This window comes from Scheffersomyces xylosifermentans (genome assembly GCF_036884685.1).
Source record: "Scheffersomyces xylosifermentans strain CBS 12540 chromosome Unknown RJT20scaffold_3, whole genome shotgun sequence".
In the NCBI taxonomy this organism is placed as follows: Eukaryota; Fungi; Ascomycota; class Pichiomycetes; order Serinales; family Debaryomycetaceae; genus Scheffersomyces; species Scheffersomyces xylosifermentans.
In genome coordinates, this window is record NW_027042941.1 from 26,224 (window position 1) to 42,836 (window position 16,613).

A 16,613-nucleotide genomic window follows, 5' to 3' on the forward strand; every position below is an offset into this window, starting at 1 on the left:
GAGAAAGAATGGGCTTGCAAGAATTAAAAAACTTCGCTTCTACTTTTACCTATTCTTAGCAGAAGCTGCTTCTTTTCCAAGTAAAGTGCTTTGGAAAGAGCAAGAATAAACTTGTAACCGAATGAGCTTGTCAACATAAAAAACCTCGCTTACCTACTCTTAAATTATTTAAGCTATCACCCAAACATATCACAATTACTTTGTATTAGAGTTCTCTCATATTAATAGAGATGCAGATGTAATTTATATATAAATACGGTCAAGCAACACCAGGTTGCTTATGCAAAAGCGTTCCTATAAACCTGTAACTTTACGAGCGTAGTTGTACGCAAGAATGCTGAACAAACACATTGCTCCAACAATGGAATAGAACCAAGTCAAACTATCATAGTCCTGCCCTGGAACCAAACAGTTCATACCCCAAAGACCAGTCACCACGTTAATTGGCAAAACAATAGTACCTAAAATCGTGATCTTACCTAAAACGTCGTTGGTATCATTGTTCACTTTAGTCATATCGATATTGATTTGCGCTAAATAGTTGGAATGGAAACGTGCCAACAATTTTTCGTAATGGTTCAACGATTGTACCATAGTAACAATATGATCTTGAATGTCACCCAAGTACATTCCAATCTCGCCCTTACTAGATGTCTTGTTTCCTTCCGCCATTGCTTCACTAAAGCGCTTACTAAAACCCTTGATAACGTCAGCCTTCGATCCTAACAATCTGAGCACCGACATAACTCTCTTACGGCATTCACCAATACGACGCAACATGTCTCCCTTGCGCTTCCAACCTAAGATCTTAGAAGATGCAGAAGTCGAGCTCTTAGACGATGATTTAGAAGAATTGGACTTAGTCACCTTCTTGAACCTATTTCCAATACCGTGCTCTACAGTAGATTTGGAGCGCTTTCTCCAAATAAACACATTGTCCTTGTCTTTGCTGTTTATAACAGCTTCGTCGGACTTTCTTCTTTTCCCTCCCCTGTGAATAGGGCCACTATACTCAGATTTCTCATCCGCATCCAGATCATCTGAGTCTGAATCATCATCTGAGTCGCCGCCTGAATGCATCTTCAAAATGGCATCTTCAATTGAATTGACTTCTTCTTCAATACTGTCAATCATAGGGGCGAAAGAGTCGGTAATGTCATCGATCAATGCATAGCAGATCCAGTCAGATGTTACTGTGAGATAGTCACGAAGAAGACGTGCTCTTCTTCTCACGTTAATGGGATGGGGAGTAGCAGAAAAATGGAAAGTGATAACAGCGTCTTTAAATACAATCATGTACATATTCAAAGGCAGTAACTCGCCTTCTCTTATCTTCTTACCTTTTGACTTTCTTGATGTGCTTGTCTTGGTGCCTGGTTGGACAAATGATCCGGCTCTTGAGCGTTTATCTGAGTTCTTTCCGACTAAACTTGAAAAAAGTTTCCAAATTCGGGATTTTCTCTCAGCACCTCCAAAAATGCTGCTGCCATCTTCGCCATCATAATTGCCGTTATCATACATCTCTTGGAGTTTGTTAAGCTTCTTCTCTTGTTCTTTTGCTCTTTGCTTTCTTCTTTCATAGACCACATCAAATGAAGTGAAACAAATGAAATAGTACGACTTAAAAAGTTCAACCTTTTCACGCGTCTCCCCCAAAAAGATATCTTCCGTAGTCAAGGGGTGGATGCCAAAAGTCTTCGACAAAACTTTCATTTCTTCTTCTGTTGGATCAAGTACATCTAACCAAAATGGAATCGCTGGTGGTTCATTGTTACCGACGACGGATCCTACAGCCGTACCTGCAAGAGGCGTTTCGGTGCCTTTATTGGAAGAGATCTTGTTGACTGTTTGGAAGTTTAATGTGTTGGGGTTTAAGGTATTTGTGCTAGGAACGGCGACAATTTCTGGAGTTATAATTGGTGCAGGGTTTGCCACCGGGGTCACGTTCACTGCAGCATTGGCAACACTGACATTAGATGGCAAACTGGAAAGATGCTGCGAGTAGTGGGTTGGCTGGAATAAATCTTGAAGTCTTGAATATATTGATTTTTCCTCTTCTTCCATTATTTCCTCATACTTAGCTGCCTCCTCTTCCTCGATTGTCCTCTCCTTTCCGGTGCTGGGATCAGCTCTATCTAAGAGGCTTTCTTCTTTGTCTGTCTCCTCTTTATCTGGACCTCTCCATTTCTTTGACAATGAGGTTGTATTTTCGTCCATAATGAGTGGATCTCCAGCAATTAACCCACTAATAGTAGGGGAGTGAACTGTCTTCTCTAAGTCCTCTCTAAAATAGGTGAATCTGCATAACTTCCCTTCCGGTTTTTTGTGTTTTAATGTCAGTAACTTGCTCCGCAGTTGTTGGTTTTGTAAAATAGGTGGAATCTGCTCCTTTGAGGTATCCCAAGGCAGAATTGCTTTGGGCCTTATTCTAAACGAATCCTGTAACAGATCCAAGGATTCAAGTTCGTTTACCTGGTGATTGTGAACTAATGGAGTTCTCTCGTTGGCTTCTCCGTTAAAGGGAGAAATGTCGTCGTCGGAACGGCTTTCGTTAGGCAGAACTGTTTGTTCACGGAGTTTACTCTGACCAGATGACTTTGCAACTGGGTAAAAGGTAACATTGGGAGATTCCAGCGATGATGAGTGTTCTTGAAAATGCATATCCGCTTCCTCCATCTCCTCAATTATAAATTCTTCCATAACCTTCAAATCTGGCCATTGGAATGTGCTTTCTTTATTGCTGTCATCCTTATTATGAATGTAATAATCAGGGAAGCACACATCATCCAAAGATGTCGAATCACTGGAATGGTCAGAGGAAGGATTGGATCCTCCAAACTCTGAATACCTCTCGTACTCATCTGCGTGGCCACTGTTATTGAACGGGGCTTCGTGGCCGGAGTCCTCATCGTCTTCATCGTCACCTTCTTGGTTAGAGAGGAAAGGGTTTGCCCAAGTTTGTGCTCTAGCCAATCTACGTTGTTCTTTGGTATATCTATCCATATCCAATGCCACAGAACCGGACTTGTTAGTTGGGCTAATGGCGCTTTTCGGAGCCCTGGATGATCCTGGATTGCTCTGAGTTAGCAAGTTCTGGAGGTTCTTGTTCGTGAGTGGAAGGCTTGGTTGGCGGGTTACTATAGGAATCTCTGAGTTGGAATGAGTACTGTCTGTGGTAAACCGTCTAGTCACACCTCCTCTGGCAGGGACAGAAACATCGTTGGTGTTTGTATTATTGGCATTGTTCAAATTGTTGGCTATGTAACTAGCATTGTAGAGATGCTGGGTGCTTCTTCTTCTCGATCTTGCTGGAGAGCTATGCAAATGGGCCAAGTCGTCGTGAAGACGATGGTCGATGTAGGCGCCTGAGTTGATTCCACTTTCGTCATCTTTGATAGACTCGGCTGGTGTAGCTTCACCTGGAACACTCATATTGTCTATATTACTAAGATTGCAAAGTTCACCAAGAAATATGGGAAAACGGGATAATTTGGTAATTCAATATAAATGGTAATATTGAAAGTTCGAAGTTATAAGAAGACTAACGATATCAATTCCTTGAATCTGGTTTGATTCAAATATAAGGATCAGATGGTAAAAGTCAGCAGCCCTTGGTTTCTTTCCGTGAACCTTATCACTATTTCAGATCAATTCACTATTCCCCCCGAGATAGAACTCGTTTCTTATCTATTCACTGGACTTGGAATTTGTCACTAAATTGACGTCCACTAAGAAAAGCTGCTAAACAGGTGCAATGATCTTGTGTCAAACGGCGTTTCAATTATCTAATTTTCACCAGAGTCGTTCCACGGCTCACTTTAGATGTATCACGAACCTTTTCTTTTGTCGTAAGTGTAAATCTACGATAGCTTAATCCATACATCCACTTATCTCTCCGTAAAGAGAAGTGACTTGGAATCCTAAAATTCGATTGCGCTTTTTTTTCTGGTGAGCAAGCGACGGTGTTGGGGAGGTAATTTGGGGGTGGCTAGCGAGGGTAGTGAGGGGTGGTGGTGGAGAGTGTGCTGTGGTATTGGTAGGGGTACTGGAGTGGGTATTGGTGTGGGTATTAGTGAGAGTACGGCGCGATGGTGAGGGAAGCAACGGTGAGGCGATAGTGGTAGAGTTGGTGAGGAGGGTGGGGAACCGTGACTGTGGGCTTATATAGTGAGACGGAAGTTTATAAACTTAGTGAGGCACCGTGAGCTTATTTAGTGAGGGACGGTGAGCTTATATAGTGAGGCACTGTGAGCAGCTATAGTGTTGGGTGTGTATTGTAGGGTAGATGCAATATGGATGGGTATTTATATTTATATTTATATTTGAATTTGTATATATATTTGTATTTGTATTTTGTATACTTTTGTCTCTATATACTGTACCACACGTATATGGGTATGTCATACATAGAAGTCTATATATCTATATATAGAGGTATAGAGGTATATACATATATCATACTCTCAATACCTTACGTAGTTATCCAAGGAAGAAACTTTTCTCACTAACCACTTGCTCTCTGCTACTGTGTCATCTCTAACTGTCGTGTGATATTTTGGATGCAAAATCGGCTAGTGAGGAAACGGATTCCTCTTCTTAGCAACGGACCGTGTCATGGGTCCACTTTTGACGTTTAAGCCCAACAATAGCCGTTCCAACTCGGCTCGATGCCATCTATGCCGTTTCCAGCAGCGAACAAACGCATACGTAGTAAACTATGAGCGAAAGGGTTACGATCTACGTCACTGTACAGTATTGGTTATTATTGCTAACCTTTCCAGTAAACAGTATCTAAGCCCCTCCATCTGTAATGGAACCAGTAAAAGAGGGCAGTGTCAAGTGAAATTGCGTTCTCTATATTGGTTGTTTAGGTATATATTGCTATTTATATTTGTCATGATGCAGCTGATTTGATCGAGTAGTGCTGTCTTTGGCAATTGCGTTTTTAAATGTACCTGTTAGAGTACCGGCCCGTGGGAATGAAGAAGATATAAGCCTTGTCATTATACATGGATAGAGATGAGTACATTTCGCTGTCGCTGGCAATAGTTCGCCGTAAATTTACTCATGCATTCTTTGGTTAGCAAAGAGTTTCAACCTTGTCACAATTACCTTGTTTGGCCATGTGATGTAATTAAGCTATTGTTCTCTTTTATATGAGAATTTCATCCCTTGAATTTCCACTAATTAGCGTCGACGTCACTTTCCACTTCCTGATTATCCTTTGGTTGTGGCTTTACTCGTGTCTTGGGAAGCTCTATATCATCATCGTCGCCTTCGTTGCTCTTTTCCTTCTTCTCCTTCTCGGCTGGTTTCTTAGACTCCGCTGAAGTTTTGGCCTTCTTGGATGGCGATCCTGCCGCAGATCCACTATTAAGTATATCCAACGCACTTTGGATCTTATTGGTGGACTCCAACAACTTGTACCACGAGTCTTCTGTTAAAGAAATCCCCTTCTTTCCCGGTCTTCTTTCCCCTGAGTCCTTGTCAATGTAGAATTCTCGGATATCCACCAAATTAACGTTGTTGAATTTCCGGATCGTCACTTGCTTCTTCTTATCCAATTCAATTGTAATTTCGTCGTTCGACGACGACGACGATGATGTCCCAGCGTTGGAACCGCCTCTGTTGTTGAATGTTCTTTTGTAAGCCATTGACCCCACTGGTTTCTATATAATCTCACACCTTAGAGAGGAACATGAGCGTATATTTCATCAGAAGACGCTTCAAAGACTGATCCGCTATTTATTTCATTACACCCGCGTTCTGTCTTTCTTTTGTGTGGAGACTTTATCGTATACACTCTCATAGTTAATTATGCCATTCACTGTGTGGTGGTTGTATGTGGGGTGGAAACGTAGTTGTTAAACTGGTGATGTAAAGCAAGCAAGATTAGCCTGGTAGTTTGTATTTTACAAGTGCGGTAGTATTGTTATAGATCATGATGGTGGTGGTATTTAGTAATTGGTACGTTTATATATGTTTCTGTTGATGTTGTTGTGGAGTGTGCTGATAGCGACTTATATTTATTATTTTTGTTTGCCTTATCTTAGATGTACGGTCTACTATGTGTTTTAATATACCCTATTTTATTATGGTGGTTTAAGCACTGGTAAAAAATTTAGGGTATATTTCTTCTGTCTTTAGTGGAGAATTTATTTATTGTAAATTGTAATATTCTATTCATATTTTATGAAACAACTTTTGATTACCAAGGTTGGTCTGTCACTTTCTCTTTGGTTTCTACTTTGTAGCCTGACTTTTGGGTATGTGCTTCTCCCATGAATAGTGCCGTCTTCATTGCAAGTCCTCTACAATATAAGCTTAATTATCATTCAATTCCATTTATTATCATTGGTGATCTTATAATTCCAATCTTTGGATTATACTCTATATATCTATTCATTTTCATTATGCCACAATAATATCATTATTTTCACCATATCTCATCCCTCTTCTACTGCCTTCCTTCAATTCCACTTGGCCATACCTCGTTGAAATGCTCCTCTCCTAACAACTTCTTGACCTTATCAAAGAGTTCTACATCTTTCTCGTTGATATTATCCAAGTTAGACTTTACCTGCCAGTAGCAACTGATTGCCGTCTTCAACTCATCCACATTTGACACTCCTAATACGATCGATGTGGCTTCGTTCCATTGAAGGTCATTCTTATTCTCTAGTTTCTGCGCAATGGTATCGAATAACCATTTCTTCAAGGCAAATCTAGTGGCCAAGTCGGCTAACTCTAAACCATTGTGCTCTTTCTTCAACGTCTGTGCTATCTCATACACTTTATCCTTAAGTTCCTTTGATGCTGGATGAAACGAATGCGTTATGTCCGACCTCAACAATGACATACTCAAAATGGATCCATTGGACAACTTCTTTATTCCACAGTCGTTAAATTCATCATAAGACTCAAACAAACGAGTGTTTTGAATACACCCATTAGAATACGATAAAATTGCATCCAAAGGACCAATCTTCTCTCTCTTGGTACTCTCCAATGCAATCTTGTGCAAGAATTTCACTGGATATCCAGAAACTCCAAAGTTCTTAATAAGTCCTTCGTCCTTCAAAAGACGTAACTCTTCTAAAGCGCTCAAAATGTCTTCTTCTTCTACGAACTCGATATCGTGCATGTAGACAAGGTCCAAGTAAGAAGCATGTAATCTCTTAATTGACCTCAAGACAGAATTTCTGACATTGGTACGGGAATAGTCGAAATCATCTAACTTTACACGTCCTGCCTTCGTACAAATATAATAGTCTTCTCTAGGAATGTCAATCTTACTGAGAGCTTCTCCCAAGATTTCCTCGGAGGGGCCATAGTATGGGGATGTGTCGATGGCATTTAATCCGTTTTCAAATGCCAATTGGACGATTTCCTTGACTGGGAGGTTTCTTGGGTCTGATGAGTATTGGGTGTTGAACACAGCGCCGCCTACGATCAACGGAGGCAAGTTCCTAATAGAATATGGTTTTTCCACCACAGTTTTCCCGATAGCCTTAATTGTTGACATTTTCGATATCGTACCCTTAGTATACAAAAGATTTATCCAACTTTTATAACAATTAACCACTATCTTTTACCAGAACAACGGGCTTACAAACACCTGTTCCAATAGTTAATCCGAGCTTACATATTTTTCAGGCAGTGAAAAGTTTAATTGCAAAAAATAAACCGGAATTGCATCATTGCGAAAAACGTCGTCAAGAAGTTGAAATAGGAGAGTTGGTGCTATATATGGGTAATGTATATTTGAATGAGAGATATATGAATAGAAGAGTTTTTGGAGATGATTGGATGATATTGTTATTTCATACTTTTTGAAAATTACTGGCTTTTTTAAATTGCCTCTATAAGTAGTAAATGAAGTATGTCAAGCGAAACTCAAATAGAACTATTACGAAAAAGACCTACAATATAAGCTCAGGATGCTTCCTAGTACAATTGACGTATACTCGTTAATAATAAACAAACTATAAATACAGATTGTGAAATAAATATATAATTATTAATGTGAATGATATTTGGGACTCCCAGTCCGCTAGAAAATATCATCACCTTCTACCAAGTAGTTACCAGGAACCAATCCTACCATCCCTGCTCTGTCTAGACAATTCTCTGCTAACTCACATAAATACCAGTTGTCCTCTTGCTTGTGAATGACGTACATATTCCATCCCTTTCTGAAGTATAATTCTCCTTGTTGCTGGGGCTTGTAGGAATATCTTGCCCGGGCTTTGGTCACATAAGAGCTATTACTTCCTGGAGTCACATCGTTTGCTAGTAAGTGCAAGTTACTGTAGGATTTTGTAGGAAGACTCAGCATGGATTTTCTCTTTCCTTTGACTATGCATGTACTGAGCAGAGCGGCATCGGTGGCAATAAGCGTCTGGTTGGTATCTTCAGAAGGTAATAGCATCGATTTAGGTCTCTGATTACGAAGATTATGTGTGAATTTGGACTTTGTTGGCGGACTGGAAAAGTTGATAGATCCATATCTTGTAGCCACTTCATCATGATCATCTACAAAATCAGAGCCTGGTTTTAATGTCCCATTTGAGTGTGCTTTACTCACCAGCCTTTGGACATCTTCGTGCTGTTGGTTGTCCTGTTTCTGTGCCCTTCTCACGGACCTTCTGAATTGGTTGACATCACCATTACCTCCAGAATTCAAATCCTCAAGAGCTTTTGCTATGAAATCAATAGAAAAGTCCTTCATGATTGGAACGTTCTTAGGAGCCTCTAAGTTGGGCACTGTTGGACCCAATGCAGGTAATTCCTTTGACTTTCTGTTAATCTGTTCCTGGAATTGTGATAATTGCTTTTCTGTTCTACGGGGTGATGCCCAGTGTCTCTGACCATTCGAGCCGGTAGAGTAGTTGGAAGAGGTGTAATTTGTAGGGTTCGAGTAATTCGAAGATGCAGATCCATTGCTGTTGGTGAACTTTTCTTGTTCTTTACGTTCATGGATCGAAAATACATCAGCTCTGTTGTCTTCGGGGCTAGAACTGTATGCGGAGCTTTGCGTTTTGGTATGTTTTATCTCAATTGGGATTGCCTCAGTAGGTGCCTTTCTTGTGGGAGATCTTGCTGGGTGTGGGGTTGTATGTGGCTGTTGCTGTCTCGTTACTGGAGGAATATTTGGTGTTTGATTAGAAGCTGCTGCTACTTGTGATGATTCCAGAGAGTAAGTAGAGTAGGTTCTGGATAATATAGGTGCATATTCTGGATCTTGGCCCTTTGCTCTTGTAAATTCTTCTTTTTCTTGTGTATCGTCAAACCCGTTCATGAAGTCAATGAATTTAGGCTCGCTGTATATCTTATCCCCTGTTCCGTAGGCATCACTGAAATCCTTCAAGTCTGCTGCTGGTTGTATTTGAGCAAAAACAGATCTTGCCAAATCTGCAGATTGGTCATTTTCTACACATAAAGTAGCAATGTTATTACAGTAGTTGAAGCAATTGACTTTGCATATTTGAATTCTTTCAATCTCCAACTTGTAGAAATCCTGTAATGCAATGGACCAGTCCCGTATGTATATCTCGTTGAGTTCTCTGTAATTGGTCAAGGCTACTTGATAATGACTTCTGCTGTTTGAAATCGATGCACTGAGTTTATTAAACTTGACTTCGTTTCTTTCCAACTCCTTTCCCCAAGTTGTTTTCATTGCTAGCCTCAAAGATTTTAATTGGGATGTTTCTAATTGATATCTTGATTTTGAATGCTCTACCTCTTTCAAGGCATCGGATCTTCTGGCAATGATCTTCGTCATATGATGATCTATTTTGGCTACCTTCTTGCTATAGAGCTTATAGAAGTCATAGATTTTGCTGTAGTTGATTTGGTTCAATGACTTAATGAATTTTTGGTTGTATTTAATCATCTGTTCATTTTCGATATTCAACTTATCCATGCTCTTCTTCAACGAGCCTGTTTCTCGTGATCCTAATGGATGCTTCTGGCTCAACTTTTCTAACCTTTTGGTGTATTCCTTTTCAATGGTTATTCTTTCTTGGTAGAAATCCAAGAGTTCTTGGAGAGTATTCAAGGAATCTCTGCTTTTTGTTTGGATGACTTGAAAGCCAACATCATTACGTCCCCAGAAGCTGTTGACAAAGTTTCGATTGGACAACGTTTTGGGCTGTCTCGTGTCCATGGCGATGGTTTCTTTGTTGTAATTGTACGGGTCTTGTGTTGATGGAAACAATAGTGATGAGTTTCCTGAAATTCTTTGATGGGATGACGTACAAGCAAGCAGGTGGCGTGTTTTGTGCTATGCTGTAGGAATATATAGTATTATGTAATGTAGTGGAATACGACAGTTGTGTTCAAATGTGTAGCCAAGAGATATTAAACGTGGTATTATAATTACAGTATAATTGCAAAAGAATATCAAGTGTCTATAATAGAACTTTGGTGAAAGCGACAGTCCTACGGGGTTTAAACACACAAACAAAAAGAAGCAAAAACTATAAATTTCAAGATTCCTCACCGCCAGAAGACGATCTTTTCTCCGATTTCTACTCGCCTGTAGAATCTCCCCAGAACAATGCCTTCTACTTTAACACTATTGCTAGAGAATGTCACTATTCAATTTTAGAAGGTGACGGTTGTGTTTATTTCCTGATTAGGCAGAAATCAAAATAGTGTTGCTGTCGCGAAGAATTATTAAATGACACTGTTGCGACAATGAGGGCAGTGAGGAGAGGTAATATGGGGAGAGTGGGTGAGAGTGTGAGAGACTGAGGGAGATTAAAATAGAAGTCGCCAGAATTCCGGCTAATGATTTTTTAAAGGAGCAAGGAGTAGTGGAGGTTCATAGTAGTGATGGTAGGGTTCATTTGCAGTGAAAATTGGAATAGCAAGATTTTTTTGAGGCGGGGAAAGTTCAAATTGGTGTCGAAGATAAGCAAGCAAGTTATTGTGTTCAGTATTGCGGCATGGGTGTTATTCTTGAGGACATTGCAAAATCTGCTAGTAGCATGTATAACGGTGAATAGTAATGGATACAGCTGGTATACCAGGCATACTTCAAAGACAAGTGACGGTTGCCAGTATTTGGACCTTTAATCCAGGCTAAATATCCTTCTTGATAGTGATATCTTGTTTTATTTCGCTCATTGACTCATTATGCAATTACATCATTACCACGGCCTGTTTCAGGGCGGATATGACCTACTTCGAATTGCCCTCAATACTTAAGCCAAGCACTACTTCAAAGTATTATCGGATCGATAGAATAAATTTGAGCTAGGATTATGCACACCGATTGCAATATGTGCGTGTGAAGGTGTCAGATTCAAGGAGGCTCATTGTTCGCTAGCGGCGGCTACGATGATAAATTGTAATGACAACTAGTTAGCCGTGGATTATTCAAGCTGGTCCGATCTCCGACAGGTAAACGAGAAGACATGGTCATGACGAGATATTTTGCAACTTTGATTCGTAAATTAAGTACATACGCATCCATGCGGTAGAAAGTTTTATCGCATACTGTCATTAATCTGCAAAACCTATGCGAATTCTATTAAATTATGGAATATTGCCAATTTTCCTAAAACTGATACGATAACGACAAATACCGTTGGACCAACGTAAAAACTGTGGAAGCAAGTAATTTTTTATCGCTTGAAACCTATTAACTCCAAAATTCTGTCCTATAAATTTTCTCTTGATTTCCTTACAAAACTCTTAATATCGGGCCCAGAAATTACTTTATAGCCTCATAGCCTCATATCCCTAATATCCCTAATATCCCTAATAGCCATTTACCACCCTCCAGTCCCACCATATCCACCCAAAGCCCGTCATTCGTTTTTTACCAACAGCAAAGCAACTCCGAAGCCAAGTGCTCAATTTCCAATTTTCGTCATAAACCTCAATCCCGTGCCTTCAAACCATTTTTATCGACCTTCCACCGGTCCGTCACATCTCTCATCTAAGCACAGCACACAGTAGTGTAACACCATAACACCATTGCTCCCGCCTCTCCATTTAACCTAACACCCTCGCTCCAACTCCCCCAATCCGGGGAAAACGTCACCCCACCGCCGGAGCCTTTACGATCCGAGAAACGTGACTTCACATCACCTCCAGCATAGTTAACAAGCGCATTCCAAACGGAGTCCTCTTCCGAGGTGTCTCTGATATCACTGTGGGTCCGGCATAAAACTCCATGTCATACTAAAAAATTAATTGATTGATTGATAACTTTGCATGTTCCAATTTCTTTTTGTCATTGGTTCCGTTGTGCGTTTAGCCGTCTGTTGCGGCAGACTTTTTCATAGATTGAAATTGGAGGGTTATTGATTCTTTTATATATACCAGGGGAGTTTTCACAATTCCAGTGACAAGGGCATATTTCCAGCAGCAGAGGCTATCACAGGTTAAATTTTTAGTTGCAAAAGTTGAAAATTTATATCACAGCCGTGGGGTTTTGTACGGTTCCATTGATAGTAATTGCTGAAAAAAACCATAAAGATGCCAACTTGGGAACAGATAAAAGAGTCGAAACCATACAAAGTGGCGAATGCCGTGCTATCGTTTGCCATAGCACAATGGTTCTTCGTGGTGCTTGCGGTTTTCATCGCTTTGGCGCATTCATTCCCTAATTTCGCTAAACAGGGAGGTCTTATTAAAGCCCAGTATACCATTGGATATGGTGCTGTAGCAGTGATCTTCTTGATCAGTGGATTGTCTATGTCCACCAAGGATTTGATGAAAAATGCTGCCAATTGGCGTGCCCACTTCACGGTATTATCGACATCGTTCTTAATCACCAGTTCCATTATTTATGGTTTGGCAAGTGCCGTCAGAGCAGCTCACGACGGGAACATTGATGATTGGCTCTTGGTGGGGCTTATTGTGACTCATGCTTGTCCAACCACCGTGTCTTCCAATGTGGTTATGACCAAGCAAGCCCATGGTAACGATATCTTGACCTTGTGTGAAGTTTTCATTGGAAATGTGTTGGGTGCCTTTATTACTCCTGCTCTTTTGCAATTGTATATGACTGGAGGATGGGATTTTGGAAATCCTAGTCACCAACCCAGTGGAGACAGCACTATTACTCAGTTGTATGCCCAGACAATGAAGCAATTGGGATTGTCGGTGTTTATTCCATTATTTGTTGGTCAGGTCATCCAAAACGTGTTCCCAAAGCAAACCAAATGGACTTTGACTACTTTCAAATTAAGTAAGGTGGGATCTTTTATGTTGTTATTGATTATGTTTCAATCTTTTTCCACAGCTTTTGCCCAGCATGCTTTCGAAGAAGTTAGCCATGCTTCTATCATCTTCATTGTGTTCTTCAATGTCGGAATTTACCTTTTCTTCACTGTTCTCACTTACTTCTACGCTAGACCCTACTTCATTAAGAAGTATTATAGAGAAGAACCAAATGAAAATTCCACCAAGTTGTACAGATACGGATACAAGTTCTTCAGACCTTTCTACTACAATAGAAGAGATACTGTTGCTCTTATGCTTTGTGGTCCTGCCAAGACCGCTGCTTTGGGTGTTTCTCTTGTCTCTTCTCAGTATGGTTCTGACAATCCCAAGTTAGGTATCATCTTGGTACCTTTGGTCCTTTATCAATCTGAACAAGTTATCAGTGCTCAGGTTTTAGTGAACTTCATGAGAAAGTGGATCTACGCCGGTGATGCTAAGCATGCTGACGAAGAGAACTTGATTCAGAATGAAGCTGGCGAAGCCCATGATGAAACTGACCAAGAAAGTAATACTGAAAACGTTATTAGATCAACCATGAGCATATCTGATGACTCTCAGGACCACAAGAGGTCGTCCCATATCGCTACTGTGTAGTAACAAGAGTTCATTTATACTTTGTTGCACATCTAATATCACATATATTGCATGATTTCTCGAAGAGGTCCGTTTCGTATAGCGAAATGGCACTATTGAACAGGAATCCTAATATTTATTATTAATTTACTTATATCCCACCAATATATGTATTTACATCTATGACCGAACAGATAACATTAGTAGTTTCCTCACTTTCCCTAGCAAATACTAGAATCCGAAATCACCCAATTCTGCCTCAAGGCTTTCTATTGTTTTATCCAACTCTTGCTTATTCTCCTGTAATGAGCTCAATTCTTCGAATCTCCTTGATTTGGTGTAGTCTTGAATAAGATTCTCTACTATGAACTTTTGTTCGTTCATTACCATGAGTTCCTCCCTTAATTCTCTGATCTGTTTCTTGGTTAATCTTGGCGGTTCTGGAGTTTCAGCAGCCTTCTCCTTTTTGGATTTCTCTAACCTTTCTTGCTCTATTTCCTTGTGACGGTCATTTAGCTGTTTGTACCAAAGAATATTCTCTTGAAGGAACATAATTGAGCTCTGATATATGTTTGTGATGAGCCTAGAATCTGCCACGAATTTCTCAGCTACAGTAAGCTTATTATTGTGAACAACAAAGAACTTATTCCTGAATTGAATCGTCAAATTCTCAAAATCTTTCAAGAAAGACATGAGTTTGACTCTGAGCCTGTTCGTGTAAGTTTCATCTGACTCATCGGTACTTTCAACTATTTTGGCATACTTGGGCAAAAGTGATTCTATTTGGTGCTTTTGGGCCAAGATAGCGTTATAAATAACAAAAATAAGCTCTTCATTCTGTCCCAGAGCTTTCAGCAGTTCGAGTTTCCAATCATAAAGCAAAGCGTTCTTGCAATCAACACAACACCGGAACCTTAAACTCTCATTATTAATGATTTTATCATAGTTTTCCTTGACTGTTCGGGAGTAATTCAAGTTCAGAAGCTTCTCCATAAGTTTGGGAAGTGGTACTACTATAGAGCAACTCTTTCTGGCCCCATAGGGATCGTCACAGACAATCTTACCACAGAGACGACAGTGGTGTTTCCTTATTATTACATTAAATTTGACAAAGCAAATGGTACAGTTTGTCACATCCTTATCGTTTTGCCAGTTATCATAGCCGATTTTCTCTCTTTCCAATTCGCCTTTATTGGCTGCTAGGTTATTCAGGATCGTATTCCATATGCTGTTTGTATTCTCTGGTTTGTTCAATAGGCTCTTTTCTGCAAGGAGATTCGTCAACTTGATAAACCTCTTCTGTACCTTTGTTCTGTTCAATTGTTTGTCGTCAAGAAGTTCCTGCCTTTTCTTAGAGAATGAGCCAGTCAAGTCTCTACTGTTGGCTTGTGTTCCTTCCAACAAGTCCGGTTTATTATTATAGCAAGTTTCACAGCATTTGCACCAAATTCCATCTTTTCCAAAGTCATAGACTGGTGGAGAGCCTTCAATTTCAGAGTTCTTTAATCTGACTCTGTTATTTGTATGGGCATAGCAATAAAGTAAACCACATTTCCTACAGTTCACCACACCATTTTTCACATTTAGAGTCTTTCCACAGCCACGGATCGAGCACAGAGTGGTAGTAGAAGGGTGTTTCCAATGAGAACGACTCAACCTATTCTTGAACTTTGGTGGAGGACTAGCCGAATTTTGAAGATTGGAGTTTATGCCTGGAGAAGGTTCTCTGAATACATCTCCATTGCTACTGTCACTTAAACTGAAACCCCTATCATCATCCAACAAGTCCATTTTGATGATTTTCCGTTTCAGAGGACTCAAGTAGTCCACCTCCCTTTCCACCAGCTTATTAGAGAACCATTTCTTGATATCACTGCTAATGAACTCGTTATTGAAGATCTTTCCTAACGAACCATGGCCGTCACTAATAGACGATAACTTGGGACCCATTTCCGTGTCAGCAAACGAATTTCTTCCCTCTTTTCCTTCTGAGTGAATGTCATCAATGTGACGGTTTAACTGGTATAAGTTCACCATTGGTTCATTACAGATCGGACAGTTCACATTGGCTTCGTCTTCTGTAGTATTTGTCAATGTAGTTGACGGGGTTTCGGTTATTGCCGTTGTTTCTCTCTCTGAGACGGAAGAACCTCGATCCTTAGTCCTGTTTAATGCTTTCTTAGCGAGATTTCTGCCATTGGGCCCTTGTAGATCATCGTCTTTGGGCGGTATTGTCGGCGGAGATAACTCGTGAGTATCTTCATTATCATCATGTTCTGTATCTATAGACTCATTCTTCGGTAGTCTTTGCTTTCTTTTAGTACTATTTTTGTAATTTCCTCTCGTCGGCGTCGGACTGGAGTCGCCTGTGTCCGAGTCGAAGATATTATGGTGTGTTTGGCTAATCGAATTCTCTGGAGATTTAAACGGAGAACCCAAGTTCCGTCTCGATTTCAGGGTTAAAGACACATTTCCTGGAGACATTATCGATTCATTCTGGGGATTTCGGGGCAAAACTGGAAAACTAAGTCAGCAGGTCTTTTCTTCAACACTGTTATACCACTACAACACAGTTTCTATCATTAAATAGCATAAGGAACAGGAGAAAAGTAACCATTTTAAACTTCATCATTTACTATGGAAAATTGGTTAGCGATATGGAGGGGTACTGTCTGCAGGAGAGCATTATATAATATGACGTACCACTAAATTTGACAGTTGCGTTGGTGTGGTGGGTGCGTGGAGTAGAAGAGTATAAAAAGAGTAGAAGAGTATAAAAAGAGTAGAAGAGTATAAAA

At 40.2% G+C, this 16,613-nt stretch overlaps 6 protein-coding genes across 6 annotated transcripts; 1 reads left to right on the top strand and 5 right to left on the bottom strand. All coding sequences in view use genetic code 12, as the record gives it.

Moving 5' to 3' along the window:
* Window positions 1-176: 176 nt before the first annotated feature.
* On the bottom strand, window positions 177-3,831 carry MNR2 (putative Mg(2+) transporter). The gene has a single exon (XM_064919713.1). It carries the CDS (start codon window positions 3,430-3,432, stop codon window positions 295-297), a length of 3,138 nt encoding a protein of 1,045 aa, XP_064774688.1. The 5' UTR covers window positions 3,433-3,831; the 3' UTR covers window positions 177-294.
* Window positions 3,832-5,048: 1,217 nt separating this feature from the next.
* Window positions 5,049-5,916, bottom strand: RJT20DRAFT_32449 (chromatin-binding transcription coactivator). Its single transcript, XM_064919712.1, has one exon. It carries the CDS (start codon window positions 5,652-5,654, stop codon window positions 5,184-5,186), a length of 471 nt encoding a protein of 156 aa, XP_064774689.1. The 5' UTR covers window positions 5,655-5,916; the 3' UTR covers window positions 5,049-5,183.
* Window positions 5,917-6,333: 417 nt separating this feature from the next.
* On the bottom strand, window positions 6,334-7,621 carry RJT20DRAFT_126549 (D-arabinose 1-dehydrogenase (NAD(P)(+))). Its single transcript, XM_064916783.1, has one exon. The coding sequence runs from the start codon at window positions 7,523-7,525 to the stop codon at window positions 6,458-6,460; it is 1,068 nt and encodes a 355-aa protein (XP_064774690.1). The 5' UTR covers window positions 7,526-7,621; the 3' UTR covers window positions 6,334-6,457.
* A 323-nt stretch (window positions 7,622-7,944) lies between these two features.
* Window positions 7,945-10,503, bottom strand: HOF1 (formin-binding protein). The gene has a single exon (XM_064919714.1). The coding sequence runs from the start codon at window positions 10,166-10,168 to the stop codon at window positions 8,054-8,056; it is 2,115 nt and encodes a 704-aa protein (XP_064774691.1). The 5' UTR covers window positions 10,169-10,503; the 3' UTR covers window positions 7,945-8,053.
* Window positions 10,504-12,477: 1,974 nt separating this feature from the next.
* RCH1 (Rch1p) lies at window positions 12,478-13,995 on the top strand. The gene has a single exon (XM_064916784.1). The coding sequence runs from the start codon at window positions 12,493-12,495 to the stop codon at window positions 13,834-13,836; it is 1,344 nt and encodes a 447-aa protein (XP_064774692.1). The 5' UTR covers window positions 12,478-12,492; the 3' UTR covers window positions 13,837-13,995.
* On the bottom strand, window positions 13,996-16,439 carry PEP7 (Pep7p). Its single transcript, XM_064916785.1, has one exon. It carries the CDS (start codon window positions 16,297-16,299, stop codon window positions 14,047-14,049), a length of 2,253 nt encoding a protein of 750 aa, XP_064774693.1. The 5' UTR covers window positions 16,300-16,439; the 3' UTR covers window positions 13,996-14,046.
* Window positions 16,440-16,613: the final 174 nt, after the last annotated feature.